This window comes from Dermacentor silvarum, chromosome 4, assembly GCF_013339745.2.
Source record: "Dermacentor silvarum isolate Dsil-2018 chromosome 4, BIME_Dsil_1.4, whole genome shotgun sequence".
NCBI lineage: Eukaryota > Metazoa > Arthropoda > Arachnida > Ixodida > Ixodidae > Dermacentor > Dermacentor silvarum.
The window spans coordinates 205944466-205967801 of NC_051157.2; the positions used below are offsets into that span (position 1 = coordinate 205944466).

The following is a 23336-nucleotide window of genomic DNA, read 5'->3' on the forward strand; positions in this document are numbered from 1 at the left end:
TTTATAATTGAAAGCTCATGTCAAGCTTGCATGTGCGTTCTGAATTTCAGGAAAATCAAGATCTTGGGTAAAAGCCAAGATAATATTGCCCGGGAGTTGATGGAAGCCTTCTACATATCTCTGAGAGGGAAAGCCTGCGCTAGTGACACATCCATATCTTTAATGGAGAGTTAGAAGTGTTTTTTGCGCGGCTTGCTAAATCTGTGGCTGTGTCAATGTGACTACATGCTTTTGCGCATGTGCAAACAAGGGTATATAATGACGAACGACGAAGAATAGAGCTAGTTGAAAGTTAGCGCTTGTCCGTGTTCCTCACTTCGTCCTTGTTTGAATCTTGCGCAGTATATTTGTTTTCCTTGAAGTATGAACCAACTCACCCAACAACAAAATATGTTACTATTCATGCCATTGCTTCTGATCTGTGCATTATGGGTTGGAAAGAATAATTACAGAATTGTTAAATTCACTGCAAACAGCAGCGCAGCGTTGAGCTAATGAATGCGCCAATTGTTTTTCCATTCATCACGCTTTGGTTTAGGCGCAACAGGAATGGGATGTCAAAACTGTTATCCAACCTGGAATAGAACCAACAACAATGCATTCTCAAGCTGAACATTCGAACTATTGTTCCACAACTGCTTTGTGTAAGTGAACAGATAGTACTGATGTTTGGCAATGACAAACGCCCATGGTTTTCTGTCGGATCCACCCATGAACAGCACACCCAGGCACTTTGTGTTGATGAGGTGCGGTAATTTTATTAGATTTAATGCCATCCTTAATCTGTTGCATACCCAATACAGGGCTAACAATTGGATGACACTCAGCAAAGGTGATTTCATAAGGGCTTGGACAGTGCGTGTCAGCAGCTGCTGCAGGTAAGCTTCTATGGATGTGGGGACGCATCTTGACTTTTTCCACGAGCTTCCTGGAATTGCAATTATCTCAATATTTTCCAGAAGCACAAGGAAATATTTTTTTAATATATTTTCATATATTTTTCAAGAGGAATATATAAATATATATAGTATATAAATATATACTATATATATATATAGTATATATACTATATATATAATATATATATATATTTTTTTTTTCAAGAGGATATTGGTTTCTCTAGGCACTTGCATAACTTGACGGTCCTAATTTCTATTCATTGTAATTGAGTTTAACGAATCTGAGTTGCAGCAATCCGGACAATTTTATTGTTTGCTAGCTGTCTTTCTTAACTTCACATGCAGCAAGCAGACGCTAAATCCAGAGACGCAATAGTGGAGAGGCTCCGGATCAATTTTGACCACTTCTAGTTCTTCAACATGCTGCTAAATCAAAATAACGATCGTTTTCGTGCCTTAGCCTCAACTAAACGCGGGCCCCGCGGTCGAGAATTCTATCTGCAAATTTGTGCGCAGCAACAGAATTTTGGCCACATTCCTTATTGGGTGTCGTAGCCGTCGAGTCTTGCTAGTCTTGAATACTCGACTACCCTCGAACCACATGAAACTTAAGCCCAGACCGCACGCACGTTACGTCTGCCGCGCCTTGCGAGAAATGGCGATTAGCATCTACAAGCGAGCGAGCACTCGCCCTCGGCCGTTCCCGACTAGATGCCGTGGCAGTCATCGATTAGCAATGAGCTATTGATAACGCTTGGACTGGACTGGAAAAACTTTATTTAGGTCCTGCAGGACGTGCTAATGCATAGCGGGCGTCTCCCAAAAAGGGACCGACAGGGAATACCTGGCGGCCGCTTCATGGGCCTGCTGGATGGCCCATTGCTGGTCGGTGAGAAGCGAGCTTCTGAGCGACTTCTCCCACTTGTCTGAGGTAGAGTCAGGATGAGTGTTTCGATAATGCTTCAAAATGCACTATCTGGATTTTCGGTCCGCATCACATAACGCAGCCAGACTGGGGCCCATGTTGGGCACATGAACGAGCACGCTGTTGTGCACAAAGCAAAAATTGTGCAATACCATATACGGTTATCACCCATAGCTGCGTCTGCTCTGCCGTGGTCTCAGAGATTTGCACGCGCTGGCAGGTTTTGTTTGCTCCGGCCATTCCATTCGCACGTAGAGAGCGTAATTTCAGTATTGGCTGGGCGTAGTTTGCTCCTTGTCCGCACTGCAGTGCTTGCACCCGATGGCCTTTCATGCATCGAGGAGGCATTTCTACGCTCTAGTACTGTTCATCTCTGGCGCGGAGCTCGGAGTCTGCCCTACGACGTGCCCATTTACGAGCCGACTCTCGCTGTCGCTCGCAGTAGGCAGCTTCTTCCTCAGGAGTACGCACTACTCATGGTGTTCCCATAGTTGTAGCTGGAATGGAATGTGCGGAATCGCTAATCCAGAGCACCATATATACAACCAACGCTAACGCGAACTCCTCTCACACCCCACTCCTCTGTTGACCCACTTTTTTCTACACTGCCATTGGTCGGCGCGCCTCACACTCTCCCCTTCCAACGCGAGTATTGGACGGCGCAACTTACGTCAACCCCCCTCCCCGTTCTCTTTTAACAGCGGAGCTGTTTAAGCTGACTGTCAGTTCATGGAACATGTACAAAAACCTCGCTGAACGATGACATCACCGCGCGTTGCCTAGCAACCACCTCACTGAGCGGCGTGTGCTTTGCCTCCTCTCCGTGCCGTACACATATTGCCTTGACATCGGTTGTTAAGGAGAGGGAAGGAGAGCATGCGCACAGCGCCAAAGCCACCTAGAAGATGTGGCAAGTACATGTAGCTTTGACATGGGACGACCAAAGAAGATCCGGACACCCGAAGAAGAAGCCGCTCATCTTGGCGCGTCACGTGGCCAAGCGAGAATCTGCACGTCGGCGGCAAGCAGATTTGAAATACAATGTCTAGCAGTCCTTAGCATTTCCTAGAAAAATTTAGCCAAGCCTAGTAAAACCTGGAAAAAGCTAGGTCCATCACCAGCTCCGCTGTTTACTCCAGCCTTGCACCACTAGTGCAAGCTGCCCACGTTTTTTTATCTGCACCCTCTCTATGATGCCTAGAATATACTGAGCCAGGGCTTTCACTGGCCATAGAGTATAGGCACCCTTTAGGGAGCTCCTTAAAGGGAGCTTATACAGTAACTCTAACTGGCTAATGTGCCGACTGCCGCCTGCCGGGTGGCCTCTTGGAGCGCTGCAGTGCAGGGGGTGGAGAAAACGATGTATTGGGGGAGCTATACAGAACGGGTTCAGGCCAGGCAGACGCTTACAGGATATGTTTGTACTAACTCAGTGCATAGAGATTTCAGTAGCTCAGAAAAGACCTTTATCGATAGCATTTCTAGATATTAAAGGAGCTTATGACAACATAAACAGGGAATTGTTATGGGATATTCTTAAGCACGAAGGGCATAGATGACGATTTCGTGGAGCTGCTGAGGGAGATATATAGAGACAACCAAGTACAAGTTGTATAGGAAGGTCGAAAAGGTAATAAACTGGTGGGAATTCACCAAGCATTGAAGCAAGGATGTCCTCTGTCTCCATTGTTGTTCATGCTTTATGTTAAGGGTATAGATAGACGACTGGAAAACAGCGAATTACGTTTTTTTTATCCTACATGCGTAATGGACAAACGGTGCAACAGAAGGTCCCTGGACTGATGTGTGCAGACGACATTGTGCTACTAGCGAACAATAAAAAAGATTTACAGATACTTGCGAATACCTGTGGCAACGCAGCGACAAATCTAGGTCTTAAGTTTAACACAGAGAAATCGGGAATTATGATCTTTAATGAAGAGACGAGTAACTTTGTGGTGTCAATTCAGCAGCAAGTAATACCCATGGTGAAGCAATATTAAGTACCTCGGCGTACACATAAACGAAGGAAAGAATTACTCAAGCAACCAGCAAGATATTCTGAAAATAAAGGGGAAGCAGAATCCAGCAATAATGAAACACGGAGCACTGTGGGGCCACAATAAGTATGAGGTGGTTCATGGAATCTGGAAAGGAGTAATGGTGCCAGCGCTAACGTTCGCAAATGCCATTCTATGCTTAAAATCGGATATCTTGTCGGGATTGGAAGTTGACCAAAAATCAGTAGGCCGGTTGGCTTTGGGAGCCCACGGTAAAACCACAAATGAGGCAGTGCAGGGTGACATAAGTTGGGCGTCTTTTGAAGTCGGAGAAGCACAGAGCAAAATTAGTTTTGAAGAAAGGCTCAGGAACATGGATGAAAATAAATGGGCGGCTAATGTGCACAAGTATCTGTACATGAAAAGCGTGGACGCAGAATGGAGGAAGAGGTCAAGGAAGTTGGCAACCAAGTACAGGATAATCGAAATTGTAAATAGGCAACCAGGATCGAGTCATCAGAAAGAAAGTGAGAGAAATAGAGACAGTGAATTGGATGGAAAGGAACAGAAACAAAAAGGGCCATGGAGATTTACAAGAATGAGAAGAAAGAAATTAGAAGGGAAAATCTGTACGATAACACAAAGGGCAGTGTCTTGCTATTTGAGGCTCGAGCCGGTTGCCTAAGGACCAAAACATATCAGAGCAAATATTCGGAACTAGATGAGGCATGTGTATGCTGCAGTAAAGATCCAGAGACCACTCGGCACATCTTAATGGAATGCGACGGGATTCACCCAGAGAGAACCATAGGTAACGTACAACTTCAAGAAGCGCTTGGGTTCGAAGTGGAAGGAAACATCAACAGATCAGCCGTAGAGATGAGCAAGAGACGATTAGAGTACTGGTGGAAAAAAAGTAGGGAAAAGATGGATACGACCTGATCTCTTAAAATCATAGGCAGCGGTACAAGGTAAATTTTTGAAAAATATAAATAATGAGAGGGGGGGGGGGGGTATACAAAAATGGTAGATAAATACCTGATTAAATCATGCAGGCTAGGTGACTATTTGTCGCCACCCCTTTTCAAAGGGGAGGCCATTTAATCATCATCATGTGTAGGGTGCAGGTGCGACTGTTTTCACAACAAATCTGTGCAGGGGCAGGGCCTCGCCTCGATGACATATCACCATTTTCTTTTTTTCTTCTTCCTCTCTGTTTGGTGGCGTTGAAACGAAGAACACGCTCGGAAATGCAGCTCAGAAATGCAGCTCGGAAAAACATTTTACTCGGAAAAGCAGCTCGAAATAGCAACCCATTAAATTGAGAAGTAATTTCAGAGGATACTAAAACAGAATGGACATATGAAAATTTAACAGGGCTATTTGAGCTAGAGCTTGCTAAGGTACGAGTCAGGCCCAAAGGGAACAGAAGACGTAAACCCAAGAGCTGGTGGGATGAGGAGGTTAAGAAGGCCATAGAGAAACGTCGGGAAGCATCCAGGGAACACAGATATTCAAAGCAGAGGGGTGAACCAGAAGCTGATGTAGACAGAAAATGGGATAACTTCTTAAACTGTAGAAGGCACGCATCCCATTTCATCAATGAGAAGATTAGAAGAAAGGGGACCCTATGGTTGTCATAAGTGAACAAAAAGGATAGAAAAGCAGCAAAGAAATTTCGGAAACATCTCAACTCCTTGAGTAATAAGACTAACCTAGAGCAGAGGTTTATATTTACAGCTCAAGGTGTTCGGCTAGAAGGAAATATGGCAATGGAACATATAAGAACAACGATGACAGAAAAATTTAAAGAACGAAACGTAGCATGTGCTCAATCGGGTGAAGATAAACTGGTTAGTGCAGTGGCTCCACTTGAACAAAGCAAGTGGGAAAGGGCAGAGAAGAGGGTTCCTAGTAGCACATCGACAGGTCCTGATGGCATCCCAATTATGTTAATAAAGACATTGCACCCAAAATCTAAGAAAGCATTAAGAGAGGCAGTTAGAAAAATGGTAATGGAAGGTAAAGCCCCCGACGGGTGGAGACTGTGCAGGATGAGCATGATATATATAAGGGAAAGGGGGACAAAGCTGACATAAACAACTATCGTCCCATAATAGTGACTTCAGTGGTTTACAGGGTGGTGATGCAGATGATAAAGGACAGACTGCAGGCATGGGTGGAGAGCGAGGAGGTGCTGGGGGAACTACAAAATGGGTTCCGAAAACAAAGAAGGTTAGAAGATAATCTGTTCTCATTGACGCAGTGTATTGAAATAGAAAAAAAGGAACACACAGGCCCCTATGGCTCGCATTTCTGGATATCAGAGGAGCCTATGACAGTGTAATCCAAAAGGACTTGTGGGACATACTGGGCACTCGAGATGTGGAAGATGGAGTAAGTGATCTTTTAAAAGATATCTGTAAAAGTAACAAGGTGCTCATAAAATGGGAAAACAAGGTATCTGAGCCTATAGAGATGCAGCGGGGGCTTAGGCAGGGGTGCCCTCTGTCACCTTAGTTGTTCATGCTTTATTTACAAGGATTAGAGAAAAAAATTAGAGAGGAGCGGACTTGGCTTCAACCTATCCTTTTTCAAGCAAGGAGAATGGATTAAACAGTTATTACCAGGACTGATGTATGCGGATGACATTATACTTCTGGCTTACAGCAAGGAAGACTTGCAGGGATTAATGGACATCTGTGGTAAGGAGGGAGGTAGCTTAGGGTTGAAGTTTAGTAAAGAAAAATCGGCAGTCATGATTTTTAATGATAATTGGGGCAGCGAGCATAGGATACAGGAGATTACGCTGGAGGTAGTGGATAAGTACAAATATCTTAGAGTGTGGATAAACAATGAGGCTGAGTACCTAACGGATGATGATGATGATATAAACTTTAATTTTCGAGACGGTGTTCCCGAGCGTTTGAGCTGTGGATCACTCTAGGTGGGAGGGTCCCTCATTCCAGGAATCCTCTGGCCGCGATAGCATCCCAGGCTCTGGCGACAAGACGTCGTTGTTCGTCCAGGGCCGGGGTGGAGATCTTGGCCTCCCAGGTCTCGGCGAGGAGGTTCACGTCTTCGAACGTTGTATGTTTGGTAACGGCGTCTTCGGGGCGCCACGGGCACTCTAGTAGCAAATGAGCCAGAGTGTCTGGCACGGCGCAGATCGGGCAGTTGTATGTGCAGTTGTTGTACATATTTTTCATGTTACCTAACGGAACATGAAAAATATGTAACGACTAAAGGTAGCAGGAATGCAGCTGTGATGAAAGATAGGGCACTGTGGAATTACAATAGCTACGAAGTGGTGAGAGGAATTTGGAAAGAGGTGATAGTCCCTAGTTTTACTTTCGGCAATGCAGTCCCGTGCATGAGATCAGAGGTTCGATCAAGGTTAGAAGTTAATCGGCGAGGGGTAGGTAGGCTTGCTTTGGGAGCACACAGAAATACACCAAATCAGGGGATACAGGGTGACATGGGATCGATGTCATTCGAGGGCAAGGAAGCTAGCAGCAAAATAGAATTTGAGGAGCGATTGAGAGAAATGGCAGAAAAGCGGTGGGCAAGGAGAGTTTTCTGTTATTTGTACATGAGGAATGTTGACACAAAATGGAGGAAGCTGACCAGAAAATTGGCAATCAAATATTTGGACTGCAGGAGGGGTGCAAACCAGGAAACAGCGGTTAAGAAAAAGGTTAAAAAAACAGAGAGGTCTATGGAAAACAGGGATGCAGACAAAATCAGCACTGGGAACATACAGGACTTTCAAGCAAGAAATTGCCAAAGAAAATATCTATGATAATTCTAGGGGAAGCTCTTTGTTGTTTGAAGCCAGGATGGGAGTATTGCGGACTAAGATGTACCGAGTCAAGTACCAAGGTATAGACGCGTTGTGCGTTGCGTGTGGAGAGGAAGAGGAAACGGCTGAACACCTCATACTTTTCTGTAAAGGGCCTAACCCTACAGTGCAAAGCAACGAGGCTGATTTTTTCAAAGCATTGGGGTTTAGGGACAGTGGAGGCAAAATAGACTTTAAGCGGGTAGAAATAACCAAACGCAGGTTATCTGATTGGTGGCTAAAATCAAGGGAGGGGTGAAATTTCACCCTCCACAAAGTACAAAATATGCTAATAGTCACGGCTAGGTGGCGTGTGCCACCACCCGATTTAAAGGGTTCAGCCTCATCCATCCATCCATCACTGGGCAGGTGATGACTAGGCACAACTGTGGCTGCTGTTAAGGGCTCGATGCTATTCCTAAATAAAGGATCACTGTTTTGATGATCCAAATATAATCTCACTGTCAGGGAGGGAGCAGTCTACCTGAGTGGGGCAATATTTTTTTTATTTGGGGTGTTGCTACGCTGCGCTCCGCAACACCTTAACGACCGCCGCTTCGCGTCGGCCGTGTCGGCACCGCGGCGCACCGGGGCACAACCGACCGCGCCGCCAAACAGATAGGGGAAAAAAAGAAGAAAATGGTGATACCCAGAAAGAAACGAAAATAAACTTCTTACCGAGGCGGGATTCGAGCCCGCGTACCCCCGGTCGCGTATTTCTATTTGCGCCCAAGCCTAGCGCTCGATCGACCGCTGCGCCGCTCGCGCGTACCATGTTTCTAGGTACTTTCTTTCGCCGAGGACCGAGGCGCAAAGCCACACGCTCCCTAAATCCGTCTAGGTATTTGATTTTACGCCTTTAGGGGACTAGAGAGTCGGGACACGCTCTGTGCCTTGGGCGCGACTTAACAATTGCTAGTAGCATGGTCCCTCAAAGCAGCTATTAAGGGGCTATGCTAGTAGGTACAGCAGGGCGTAGCACTGCGGGCCACGTGACTTCCGCTTAACACGTGTTGTCATGGCAATCGTGGAGCTCCTAGGCGCTTAGGGACATAATCGCTTAGGGACTTTTGGGACCCTGGTCTGGCGCGGCGGCTGCTAGTTACTGAGCGTGGCTGTCTTAATCTCCGGGACCGCGCGCAGGACCTTGCCGAGTGCAGCTCGTACGTGCGTAGGGAGCGAATCGTTTAATTAGGGCGCGTTGAATGTCGGGCGGTGTCTGGGCCACGCCGGCCGCACTTTATTATTGTAGTGTTTGTTCTAGTGGCGGAAATCCTTGCAGTAGTGGTGGTGTGGCATGACGGCTTTTGATCTCGGTGAACTGTGGTGGTGTAAACAATCGGATTTACAGGGTGCGAGAGAGACGATGATATTCCTAAATAAACGCATCACTGTTTTGATGATCCAAATATAATCTCACTATCAGGGAGGGAGCAGTCTACCTGACCGGAGCAGTAATTTTTTTTATTTGGGGTGTTGCTACGCTGCCCTCCGCAACACCCCAACGACCGCCGCTTGTCGGCGCCCGGCACTGCGGCTTCCGCCGCAGCACCGGGGTACAAACGCGAGCAGTATCCGCTTGTTTACACCACCACACTTCACCGAGATCAAAAGCCGTCATGCCACACCACCCCTACTGCAAGGATTTCCACCACTAGAACAAACGCTACAATAATAAAGCGCGACCGGCGTGAGCCAGACACCACCAGACATTCAACGCGCCCTAAACGATTCGCTCGCACGTAGGAGCTGCGCTCGGCGAGGTCACTGCGCCCGGTCCTGGAGGCGACTTTACATATAATCTCACTATCGGGGAGGGAGCAGTCTACCTGACTGGAGCAGTATTTTTTTATTTGGGGTGTTGCCAGACCAGTGCCTCAAAAGTCCCTAAGCGATTATGTCCCTATGCACCTAGGAGCTCCACGATTGTCATGACAACACGTGTTAAGCAGAAGTCACATGATCTGCAGTGCTACACCCTCGCTGTACCTACTAGCAAATGTAAAGTCGCTGCCTGGGCGCGCAGCCTGCACAGCCAGCTCAACTCAACACCGTCTTCAGTGACGGCGCGACGGCGCCTCCTTCGTGCCGGCAACATGCACCGGCAACAACCCGCTGTTTTGCGCATATTATTGCGGTCTTCGGAGAGTATATATAGAGAGGTAAGCATTTCCTTGTTTTGTTTCCTGCAGTACGTGTGGTGTGATATTTTGGCGGCTGTGTCTTGCTGCTGCTGCGTGGGCTGGGAGAAGAAAGCATGAATTTCAAACCATTGAAACATACGCTTCCTTCCTTTGGATGATGGTGCCTGAGCTGAAGTGGCAAATATGCTGTGAAAATTGCGACCGCTGTTACAGACCAGTCCACTAAAATTTTTTGTAGTTGCTAACGTGCCCAACTTTATTTCGAACGCCATAGGGTCATGTTAACATTTGTTGATATATCGTGTTCTTGTAACCCAAGTGGCGTCGTACACACAATGTGCAACGAGTTTATAGGGGCATGTTAACATTTGTTGATGGTGTTTTTTTAACCAAAAGGGCATGGTATATGCAGTGCGTTCAACGATTTTCAAGTTTTTTTTTTTATACATTTGTTCATAGACTAGGCTGTTAATGCTCATTTTGAGGTTCTGGAGTTGCATCACTGCTCTCAAGATAGTTCTCTCACAGATCCGTTTGAACCAATAATTGCTCTCTACCTGAGCAGGTCAACAAGGTTTCTTTTAAGTAGCAGTGCTAAAGAAAACCTGTTTTTAGAAGGATTATTTTTGCAGGAATGCCAGATGCAAGCTATAGAAATCATGATTGTCACATCTTGTGGTGATCAAAGTTATGCATTTTCATGATGAGGTAAGGTGCTGAAAAATTAAGGACTCTCCTCAGTATTGTAAAGCATGTGTTGTGTCCATGCAAGGCATTAGAAGAAGCTATGCAACACAACCAATTTCTTCAACATCTGAATCATTGATGAAAGCATTCTGTGGAAATGCACAATCTGGACAGATGTAATTATTGAGTGTAAAATTCAATAACAGCGTTACCGCTCACATGTCTTCTGATTAGGCATTTGTTGACAATGTATGTTACCGCTTCGATGAGCTCTCAACTAGGCTTGGAGCTACAGGTTTTAAATGTTAAAGCTAGATGCTAGCTTTCGTGCATGATAGCATAGGATGCATAGGAAGTATTACCCATTTGTAATGTGGTTACAGAGGTTCCAAGACATTGCATAGCAGGTGGTGCCACTGTTTCTATAAAATCTGACCTTAATTATTGCGTGATAGAGCCTACATCCTGTAATTGACCTGCTGCATAACCGTTACCTCTTTAGCTACGTTTTGCTGGAAATTGTTGGTCCCTGAATGTCGGGTAACCACAAACAGGTAGTGAAGGAGGATATAGGGGAGAGGCAGTTTTTGACATGGTCTTTCCCACCTCGTGTCCCATTGATCCTGGTTCTGAATGTATAATAGTATTTCTGATGGAATTTCAGATCACAAAGTCGTCTTCGTTTTATATACTCTTCCCGTTTCATCTACAAACGTGTGCTAGATTTCACTATTTCATTCGTGAATGATGCCTCTATTACTGATACGCGGAGTCCCTTCCTTCATCATTTTGTACAACGCTGTGAAAATTGATTACCTTAGCTTTTTTTTTTCTTTTTGAAAGTACTATGTTCAACTCCTGTGGTCATCGGTTTGTGCCTTTTGGAAGGAGAGAGGAAATTTTGGTGAAGTACAGACGATGATAAAAATTTATTCTTTCTCATTGTAGGGAACGAACCTCTTGAAAAAAAAAGTGGAGAAATTTCGGTGAAGCATGATTGATAGAAGTTTTGCATTTGTCATATATCCTCAAGTTATATCGCTTACTGCTGGGCAGAGACCTTGTCATAGCTAGCCCGTAGTAAGCTATGAAAAGCGGAATGTCGAACTAAGTAGACAATAAACAGCCCCACTTCATGGTACCGTTTCCTGAATTATCTATGAGCAACCTTTGAAAGTTCATGTTCTCTCTCTTGCCAAGAGCAGATAACACATGTAAAGCTGCTAATAATTATGTCCATTCTATTTTTCAGTGCAGTTATACTTCACATGTCCTCCTTCAAATTGCAGCATATAATTATCTGTCAGCTTTATTTCGGTGTATTTTGAAGGTGTTTTAGCTTTCTGAACCTCATCTCAATAATAAGCAATGGTTGAAAAGGTATCAACAATCCATTCTTTTTTTACTACTCACTTCAGATAACCTGTTCCATCTAAAAATTCAATATTAACATTAACTGCATTTTTCTTTCTGGAAATGTGTTGAAGCTCTGCTTTTACGGTAGTCCGAGACAAAAAGCCAGCTACAGACTGATTTCCAGAGTCATTTACTCTTTTCAACTGCTTTAAGATATAATGTGTGAGCATATTGTTATTTACTTTGAATTTAACTTTTTTTATATCATTAATACCTGGTTGACTCTGTAGGCGCAGTTTTCTTTCTCATTGCTCAAAGCATGTCCTGTAACTGAATTAACTCGCCTGTTGCATGTGTCTCATATTGTGCGCTGCAGAGCACTGCCCTCTGCCTTGTTCTTTAACTCTTTAGCAATGAATTGCCGCATCATATTGCTATTAAAATGTCTTAACATAGTTGACGGCATGCTGTACCGTGAGGCTCCATTGGCCACATTAGTTTTGACATTGTGTTCACATACTATTCCATGTGGGTGACAGGTGGCACATGAGCTCTAGCTTCTGTAAGACAAATTTTAAGCAATGTCCAGGCACTTGATTCCACTCCAAAATGCATATTGCTGCCCGTCTTTCCAGTACTGATCATTGGCCTTCGCAGTGCCACTATACTATCTGGTGTGTGCTGTCATGTGATGATGCACTAGTGAAGTCAGATCGTGCACCGTCTTGAGTACTCTCGTTCTTTCAAGGGAAGCGGCCCCGTCATATCATTTTATGTCCAAGCTTGGAGATGATTGTGTCATGTTCTGGAATTTACCCCATCACTGGCACTGCTTCTGAAAGTGTGATGATGCCGAGATAAACGACAGCTGAAGCCTGTGGGATTTCATATTATTGCCGAGCACACTTGCTGTCATCACTGCTGCTGAATTGTTATTGGCTTTCCATGTGGGAACAAGCTTGCCAAAATAAAGCGTCTGCTTTATTTTCATTTGTTCCTTTCTTTTGTACCCACTGGAGCACTCTAGCCAGTGCGTGACAGTACCTTAAAAAATTCCACACTACAAGGGGTGCCGAATGTATGGGTCTCCTGTGCACTATTGACTTGTCTTGGTGTAAACACATCAATGTAACGTATAAAAAGTGCAGAAAAAAATACTTGAATATGTCCTGCACTTATATCATGTGCCTCCTAAAGAACTAACCTGCTGGTTGGCCTGGCCCTCACCTGTCTAATCTATGAGTGTTTGTAAACTGGAAACATTAACCCAAAAATGATATTAGCAGGACTGCATGTCTGCAGAACTAAGACATGCACTTTATATGGTGCACATATGACAATGCTCACTTACTACAAATCTAAATAGAGAAACCTAGTTCCACCTTTAATTCACTGTCCTACTGAATGTGAAAGCATCCTAACTAAATGGTAATTTTACTCCAGTTTAGCTCCATATATACAGTTTGTGGAAGGAACAATTTGAAGGTCTAAGGACGTTCAAATTCTCACCTTTTAGCCATCTTCATTCATTGTCACTTCTATTTTGTTGTGATGTTTTAGAGTAAAAATATGAACGACAAAAGTAGTGAGGATCATAATAAGCAGTTTCTGTAACTTCAGCCAAGCATATCAGTAACTCTAAATGAATCCACACAGTCTGTACATTGAGCATGAAAAAAAAACTGCTCAGATTCGGGTTTTAGGAAGGGCAACAGCTCTGAGATGGTGACTGGTAAGTTTGGAAATAGCTGGAAATATGATTTCAGTATAATTTATAGTATGTTAATTAGGAGGGGGTTCATGTTAGTCTCATTTTCTTGCTCAAGATGGAATATGATGTCCAACGTCAGTACAGTAAAAGCTCGATGATACGATCACGGCTAATACGAATTTCCGGATGATACGAATTTTTCTGTGGTCCTGGCCGAGCCCCATTACTTTGCAACGTGCTAGAGAACGGTTGTTACGAATCGATTTTCAGCCTGCGTCGGTTGATACGAATAAACGCCGCCCCACCGACGGCCGCGAAAGAGAGAACAGCGCGCAGTCACGCGCTTTCTCTCCTCTTTTGGTGCGGAGGCGCGGCGCCGGACAGCGCGGACTCCGCGACTGGGCGCGAAGAGTTTGAAGCGGTGGCGCTTCAAGAAATAAATGCTTTTTACGTACATGTGCCTCAGTGAGTTCACCTCTGATTCTTTAATTTAGCTACAGTAGAATCTCGTTAATTCGAACACGCTTATTTCGAACATACCGCGCACCGACAATGCTCTTAGCAGCGCGCCAAATAACGCGGCGGCGCCTCCGACCGGCATTGCTCCGACACCGCCGTAGAGCAAAAGCTCAGGAGAGACCCCTCAATGCCGCGCGCGAAGGAACGGGGAAAAAAAAAAAAGAACCCGCGGCGGAAATTTCCCCCTCTCTCAAATTGCAAGGTCGCCGTTTCTGCATCGCGCCGGAGCAAGCGTGTACGTGCCGACTAGAGTGTTCTAGACAACCGTATTCTAGCACACACTAGTGCCGACGTCTCAGCCACGCGGATAAAATGGCAGTGAACCCTTCTCCTCTATTTTCTAGTCACATGTTGACCTTGCACGCTGCGGCAGCAGCGCAGAGGGAAGCAGCGGCGGAGGCACAGTCGGGCCAACGAAACTGCCACGCCCGCAAACGCTCGCTTCCCGATAACGGCAGAAAACGAAACTTCAGGGGGCGGCTAATATAAGCTGGCGCCAGCACGGCGGCGGGCGCGCACGGAGATGTGCGCACGGAGTCGAAGGTGAGAGAGCTACGAGGGAGTTGAGAGGGAGGGCGAGGGCAACCACCGAAGCGGCGGAGTTGACGCGGCCAAATCCGCTTCCCTGGCGCGCCCTCCTCCCTCACCTTCGACGGTCTCCGCGCGCACCCGTGTGCCGGCGCCGCCCGCTCGCTCCCTGAAGCTTCGTTTTCTGTCGTTATCGGGAAGCGACCGTTAGCCGGCGTGGGCAGTTTCGTGGCCCGCGCTTGCTATGCGCTTGCGCGCCGCGATATTTCACGACTCGCACCGTTCGTGCATCGTGCTATGGTGCACGAATACTTCAAAAATACGTCCTTTTAATTCGAACAAATTGTCGGGCCCCTTCGAGTTCGAATTATCGAGATTCGGCAGTAGTTTTAATTGTGTTTCGATTATACGAATTTCGGCTAATACGAATATTTTTCGTGACCCCGTGAGATTCGTATCATCGAGCTTTTACTGTACTCAATTATAAACACATCACTAAATAAGAGCAAATGTGTGTCAATGTTGAAGGGTGCAGATTGTTGTGAAAGAGAAACAAAAAAGAATAGTATGCTACCAGTGACAACAATTTATTCTCTAAATGTGTCAACAGCCGTTTCAAAAAAACTTGCACATTTGCCCAGCAAAAACGTAACAGACAGCATCGACAAAGAACAAAAGGTGAAAAATGAAGTCACAAATGATAGGAGGCATGGAAAACAAAGGGCTGTACAATACCAAAACGATATGGTACAAAATGAAGATACCATTTTTGAACAGCTGATCTTGTATCTCTTTCATGGTTAGCTTTTTCATGCAGTGCACCCTCAACCTCTATTACTTATGCATTCCTGTTGTGTCACAGCATGTTTTGGCGTTGGCTGCTTATCCAGTCTCCAACACAGGACTAATGTTATAAAAAAAATGTCGTGCCTCAATCAAATTGTGCTTTTGGCACGTAAAACCCCAGAATTAAAAAAAAAATGGTTCTGATTACCAGCAACTGTTTCTTTATCTTCTGTTTGCACTCTATTCACAGTGGGTTGAGAATGACACAAAAAGAACCAGAAATGATCCTGTGACCACAGTAAGAAAATTTACGAAGAGCATCAGTGTAGCACTGCCAAGCACAATTCACTGAGGTGTGAGCAACCGAAGGCCACCATGTGGCATTAATGTTTGAAGCAGCACAACTTTTGTGCAAGGCCGGCAACTTGCAAGCCGACAGGACGCTATTTAAACAATGCTTTCAGCTGTGCCTTAATGCCACCAATCAAGAAGCCCTGCCTGATGAACAAATGCTAGCTTTACAGCTCAATATAGCCATAGCACTGGCCATTGTTACTGTTGTGTTTCGAGTGAACATCTCGGTAACAGAAGCGGAAAAAAGGCAGTTCTATTTTGCGTGCATCGTTTTTATATGCTACTGCGGTGACGGCACAGCCATAGCAGTATGCTGTTGCTCGAGTTGGCGTCACGAGATATACTTCATGTTGTCGGCTGATGACACGCTTGCATAATTGCAGCACATCTCCCCCTTTTACCAGTTGAGCCTTTGAGGTGGCTGTCGTTGCCTGATGGACCGGCGAAGCGGCTGTGGCTCAAGGGGGGAGCGGGTGGCAATCCTGCCAGAGCGGGGTTCGCCGTGCTGGCTGGCTTGGGCAAGGTTTGGTCAGTGGTGGTGGGTACTATGGTGCAAGCTGGCTGCTTCGTGTCAGAGTCTTTGGGGGTGCGCAGTCGCAGTTGGTCCGCATGACGACGTTCGGAGGAGGAGTTTCAAGTTTATTCTCTTTTTCAATTTCATATACAGCATCCAAACATCGCCACATCAGGAGGGGGGCTAAAGGCTGTGTGCGCGTGACGAGGCCTACCCTGCTGGTGGAGACAAACAGTGCATTTGAGACGACAACAAGCTTTCGTCTACGGTAACATTAAAATCGCACAAAAAGGAACATCCACAATTCTGTACAGTATATAAATGTTTCGACATAACAATTTTTGAAATTACAGCTGTGAAAAGAAACAAGAGAGCAGACAAAAATAATAAATAAGTAAACCACCATTATCTAGCAATGTTGTAAGTAATCTGCCACGTTAAGACTACAGTAGGTCGAAGTTGTGTATTATGCCGTAAGTAATAGATCCATAACTCTTTTTTTGTAAAGTATTTTACTTGGGAACTCGTGTATTAGCGTTTCAATATCTTTGTTGTCATTCAAAACGGTTATAATGGTGTGTTCAAAAGTCTGAAGCCCATAGTTAGTTCTAACTTCAGGAGTTCTGCGAGAGACATATCGGAGTTCATAAACAGCATCAGGCCATGCAACTGAACAAAAGCTAAGGTTAGGTTTGCTGTGGATCAAGCAATGAGCCTCTATTGCCTGTCAAAGTGTTATTAACTTATAGATGTTAAGAAGCCCCAGTGGTCGCTAGTATTCTCGTGTACTCGAAATGTAGGGAACATTATAGTTGTATGCCGTTCGGCGAGGACACAGTCGCCATTCCCTTGGGTGCATGTGACAACTCCAGGCAACCATCTCGGCCAGTGGTGGAAACTTCTGAGCCACACCGCCTGCACTCGGAAGGCAACAGTCCAGCCTGGTCCGTAGCTAGTAACCCAACAGCAGTTTGGATGGAGACTGTGATGTTATCAGGTACAGGATCACTCCAGAAAGAGAGAAAAGCAGCACGCAGAACCACAAACACACATCACACTTGTATTGGACGTACTTAACACATTGAAATGGCACACACACGACAGTTCCCCAAAATACATGCTAGAGGACAGGCAGCTATATACAGTATAGACCACTTATAACGTAACCTCTTATAGTGCAGGACCGGATATAGTGCGGTCTTTTCAGACTCCCGTTAACTTTCCCATAGCACTCCATGTATACACATATCGCTTATAGTGCAGTTGCGGGAAACAAAATACCGGTTACAGTGCGGCGGCCTGGGAGTATGGAAGTCAGTGGAGATAGCGAACGCTCTCCTCAAACAGGCACCCCAAGGAGTGCTCGAGGAAGAGACGAAGTGGAGGAGAAGGGCACGTGGTGCGAACGAACAGCCAGTGAGGCTGAAACCAGAATCTTGAGTGCGAGTCGTGAAATATCACGGCGCACATAGCGAGCGAGGGCCACGAAAATGCCAACGCTCACTTCACGATAACGGCAGTAAACGAAACTTCAGGGAGTGGGGGGCGCCGGCACGGCACAGTGAAGGGCATACGCGGAGACCATGGAATGTGAGGGAGGAGGGCGACAGGGAAGGATCGGCAACTCCGCCGCTTCGGTGGCTCCCCTCGCCCTCCCTCGCAACTCCCTCACTTTCGACTGTCACCGTGCGCGCCCGCTGCTGTGCAGGCGCTGCCGCTCCAGCCGGCCCGGCGCCATCTCCCCGAAGTTTCGTTTTCTGCCGTTATCAGGAAGCGGGCATTTGCCGGCGTAGGCAGTTTCGTTGGCCGGCCTGGGACAGCGCCGCTGCTTCCCTCTGCGCCGTAGTCGCAGCGTGCAAGGTCAACACGTGACTAGAAAGTAGAGGAAGCATAAAGGAGAAAGAAGGGTTCACTGGCATTTTCTACGCGTGGCTACGGTAGCGTGGCTGAGACGTCGGCACGTACACGCATGTTCCGGCGCAACGCAGAATCGGCGACCTTGCCATCCGAGAGAGAGTGACATTTCCGCCACGTTCTTTTTTCTTTTTTTTTCTGTTCGCGAGCGACATTGAGGGGTCTCTCCTATGGCGGTGCCGGAGCAATGCCAATCAGAGGCGTCGCCACGTGAATTATTTCAAATTAACGAGATTTGACTGTAAATTCAATGCAAACGTTGTAGCCGCATTCCTCGACTGTTGCATACGCGTGGCGGCTCGGTGCACATGTTTTGCATATGTGCGGGCCTTGAAAATTGTTGCTTTGGTTATAGTGCGGTACCGCTTATAGTGCGGGTATTCACGACTCTGGCGACTTACGTTATAAGCGGTCTACACTGTATATGGATTAGTCAAACGTAATCTGCCTACAGTTCTTGCGGAAGCAGGTGTCGCCGTGTCAGAGACATCGTGGAACCGGTTTCGAACAGCAGGGTTGGACAGCCTTGTGAAACTCAGGTGGCCCTGCGCCACAGTGGATGAACCGGAGCCTCCGCAGTGCCCGGTTTCCCGATGGCGGAGTTTGTGCCCGAGAGCACACTGCAGCCCACCGGTCACTTCCACAGCTGGCGAAGTAGCCCTGTGGCTGCTCACCCGAACGCTCGTTCAGCCAGGCTCAGGACCGCCAGCCCTCCTGGAGCAGTTACCCAGCGGAAGAACCCGACGAGGTGGCCTCTCAGCTGGTGACAGCGTTGATTCGGGTGCAGGCTTAGTGACGAAGGCGGCAATAGCTCCTATGTGCCGGACGCCCAGCGAGGAAACTCTGCCGTCGATAAAGTAAATAACCACCCACGGGTATTGGGCAAGAGTCGGTGTCCTCTTCGCCACCGCACGGTGCACTGTCTTCATATGTTTATGTTTCCCACTCCCGCCTACCATATATTATCACAGAGACTTCCCAGCCTTGATAGGTGTCCGTCGGTAACGGAATAAAAAACCGATAGAGGCAGTTAAAGTGGCTGTCCCCTTGAGCTTTTCGAAGGCCTTCCTTGATCGTGCGGACTGCACATTCTGCCAGGCCATTCGACTGCGGGTGGTATGTTGCCGTTGTCACATGGTTGATCCCTTTCATTTTTATGAACTTCTTAAACTCTGCTGAGACAAATTGAGGCCAATTATCTGAAACCAGTGTATCGAACAGGCAAATATTGGTCAAACATGGCAAATATTGCCCTTTAGCTTCCATGGTGGATTCCGACGTCGTACTCTGCATCGATATGGCCTCTAGCCATTTGGTCTCGGCATCCACGACCACTAGCAACATGTGTCCCTTGACGGGGCCTGCGTAGTCAATGTGCACCCGATACCATTTCCGGCCTGTTTCTGGCCACGGCACCAGTATGTGCGCAGGAGGCATCACACTAGATTGTGCACGTCTCACATTCGCATACCGTCCTCTCGATGTCGGCATCCAGCCCTGGATACCGAAAAATGGTTTGCGCAAGATTTTTCATTGCAGCCATTCCTGGATGTGTTTCATGAAGGAGCCTCAGAAGAACTCCAACAGCCGCTGACACCACGGCATGGCTATTCTATGTCCCCAGTAAATGAGGTCATGACTTACAGCCAACTCACACTTTTTTCTGAAAGAACGGCCGGAACCGCCCCTCTGTCTCTGCTAGGTAGGTTGGCCAGCCCTGCAGGATCCATTTACGCACCTGCTGTAACATAGGGTCATGGATGGTTAGAGCCGCCAACTCTTTGGCACTGATGGGTGCCACATTCACATTCTCAACGTATAATACAAACTCGGGTGTGTCTTCCTGTTATTTATTGGGATGTCCCAGAGGAATAGGCAGTCGGCTGAAGGCATTGGCGTTTACGTTTTCGGATTCCTTACGATAGGCCAGGCTGTACTGATATCCTCCCTACAGCAGGGCCCAATGTTGAATGGAGCCAGCGGCTATTGGTGGAATCTCCTTGTACGGGCTGAACAGTCCCATTACCAGTTTGTGGTCGGTTACCAGCTCGAAGTGGTTCCCATACAGGTAGTCTCTAAACATGGTGACACCGAATACGAGAGCAAGGGCGTCCTTCTCTAGCTGGGAATAGTTCTTCTCGACTTTCGTTAGGGTTCGCAACCTGAATCCTATGGGTAGTCTCGTGACAACATTGCTCCCAAACCTACTGCTTATGCGTCACATTCTAAATGAAGGGGCTTGTTTGGGTCAAAATGCAACAGAAGTTTGGCATTCTTCACTGCCTTCTTGGCTGCTTCGAAAGCAGTTTGCTGCTGTTTGCCTCAGAACCGCTTCACACTCTTTGCCAACAATGCGTGTAAGGGCGCTAGTAAAGTTGATGCATGTGATAAGAACTTGCTGTAGTAATTTAAAAGGCCAAAAAATACTTTTAGTTCTCCAACCGAGGTGGGTCGTGGAAGGTCGAGCAACGCTGTGATGTTATCGCTTTTATGGTGTAGGCCATTGCTATCAATGCAGTGCCCGAGAAACGTAACTTGCTCTTGCCCAGAACTTGCATTTCTCACAGTTAAGACGCAGGCCGTGTTCCCCTCGCACGATGTAGCACTTGCTCTTGGATCTTGTAGTCATGTGCCTTTTTGGCTACAATAATGTCATGAAGTCACCTGCACTCTGGGAATCCCGCTGAGCATGGCTTCAATGCATCGCCGGAAGATTGCCGACAGTGAAGACACCCCAAAGGCCGGCCTATTGAAACAGTGAAGACCCTTGTGAGTGTTCAAAAAGGCTAGCTTCTTCGAGTCTTCGTCCAGGGGTAGCTGATTATAGGTGTTCCGCAAATCCAATGTGCTGAAAACTTCTCGGCCATTGAGATTCGCAACGATATGGTCAATGCGTGGCAGCGGATATTGCACCTTAAGGGTTTCAGCATTCACCGTAAGATGGAAGTCACTGCACAACCGCAGCTGCCCATCCTTCTTGACTACGGGCACTACAGGTGTGGCCCATTCAGAAGATGTCACCAGTGATAACACCCCTTCGTTGACAAGCCTATCTATCTCTTCTGACACAATTTGTTTGAGCGTGTATGGCACTGTCCGAGCTTTATCAAACCGGGGCGTGGCATCTTCTCTGATAGTCAGGAGGACCGGTGGCTTTTGGGACAAACACAGATCTGGAGTGAAGATGTCATCGTACTTCGATAACAAGGTTTCCCACCTTCTGTCAGCAGTGCCAGCTTGTACGCATGCCACAGCATTTGCAGTGAGTGCCGGCACAGCTGCCGTATTGAAGCTTCAGATATTGTCAGGCCGCAAAGCGCCGGTCCTGGACAATCAACGACAACCAGTTTGGCCTGAATTGGCGCGCCAACCATGGTCGCATTGAGTTACAATTTCCCAGCGATAGGAAGTGGGCCCTCGAAACACGACAGCTTCATTATTGTTGCCTGCAGACGTGGCCACTTGCCTCGATGTTGCTTGAACACTGCCCGCGTAACCACACTCACAGGTGACCCTGTGTCTACCAACATTGCGAGCGGCAATCCGTTCCAATTTACCTGGCGAAGAATAGGCTTAATGTGAGCACTGTTTGTCGCTTGATACACTATCAGCATGTGCAAAGATTTCCAATCCTCAGAACTATCTCGTGGGCTTTGAGAAAGTGCGTACGCTTGTCACCTCCCCTTAGTGCCTTCATCCGACACTCTACACACTCGTGCTAAGTGGCCGCGTTTCCGGCACCGATGGCACACTGTTCTGAGATGACGGCAATCATCTGCTTGGTGTGAGGATACACCACATCAGGTGCAAGGCCAGTGCTCATCGCGAGACAGCCTGCCTTTGGACGTGACTGCGCTGACAGGACAAAATTAGTTGTCTGCCTCCTGGGAGGGTAGTTTTTGCATGTGCTGCGCGTTTTCTGTAGTGCCCTCAGCAGAAATTGCAAAGTCTTCTGCTTCCTTCAACGACAGGGAACTGTGGGTTAACAATAGCTGTCTTACGTCTTCGTGCCGAACGCCACATACTATGCGGTGCAGCATGGCCCGCATTGACTTCCCTGGGTCGTCACTCATGATGACTTGCAGCTGCCGGAGAAAATCGGGGATTCTGACAGTGTCTGACCGCAGACTGTGCTTTTTTGATTTTCGCCACAGATGCCACGTCACCAGCAGAACAGATCAGTTCTGTCCACACCTTGTAAACGAACGACTTCGCTACGCTCAGAAAGGTGGCAATTTTCAAGTCGCTGTGATGTGCGGCAAAGGCGACGAGGACTGTATGGCATTTCATTTCCTGCTTCAATCTGTACGCTTCCATCTTAGAACAAAGTGTGCAGTATGAATGATAAGGGGTCAACCAACAAGAAGCCGCACGCCTAGATAGATATGATGAGCCTGGTGGTGTCTATGGCGATATGGAATAGTGTTCTCGAATGCCTTGGGCACCCAGTATTTGGGATTTGTGTTAGTTTCAGTTCTTAATGGCACTTGGCCCCAGGCACGTCATCCCGCACACTTTGGCTGAGCACATGCCCATGTTTTGTCTTCCTGATTTTTCCAGCTGTTCTCGGTCGGCCGGGTCGGCGCCTTGCCAGGCTTGTTGGCTGTACCTGAATTTTTTTGCCGTGCCTCATAGCCCTTCCTATGGCCTTCTGCCTCAACATGTATTCAAACACAGCGCTGCTGGTGTTCAACTTCAACAAGTCTTCTGTTATGGACTTGACCACAGCGGCATATTCAGGAATGCTTTCACCAAGTCCATGGGCGTGCTGGTATGCCTCGTTAAATGCAGCACACACCTCTTTGTGGTCCTGCAAGAAGTCAGGTAAATGAACATGTTTAATCTTGAAAGTCCTTTATCCAACAAGAGATGTTTTTGCTGTGAATTAATGTGCGTTAAAGCCAAGGCACTCACAGATGTGTTAAAACAAAAAGGCCATCAAAAAAATACACTCCATTAAAAAGGCGTTCATGACGTTACTCCTAGCTTGAGGACATCTGAACAGAGTGCATTTTCTAGAAACCTACAAGTTATGGATAGAGATTGGATATTAGCCACTAAAAAGGGTATATTAAGCACCCAAAAAAGGTATCTAAAGGTGTATTTTAGGCACTGTAGAGGCCACAGTATGCAATAGAAACTGTTAGCACACAGTCAT

General features: G+C 46.8%; 1 protein-coding gene across 1 annotated transcript in view; it reads right to left on the bottom strand.

The window, feature by feature from the left end:
- Positions 1 to 15179: 15179 nt before the first annotated feature.
- Positions 15180 to 23336, bottom strand: part of LOC119449196 (uncharacterized) — a 49949-nt gene continuing 41792 nt past the window's right edge. Inside the window, exon 7 of the mRNA XM_049666330.1 lies at positions 15180 to 22988. Within this exon, the coding sequence (XP_049522287.1) occupies positions 22656 to 22988 (333 nt within the window). The 3' untranslated portion in view covers positions 15180 to 22655. The remainder of the gene's footprint in view (positions 22989 to 23336) is intronic.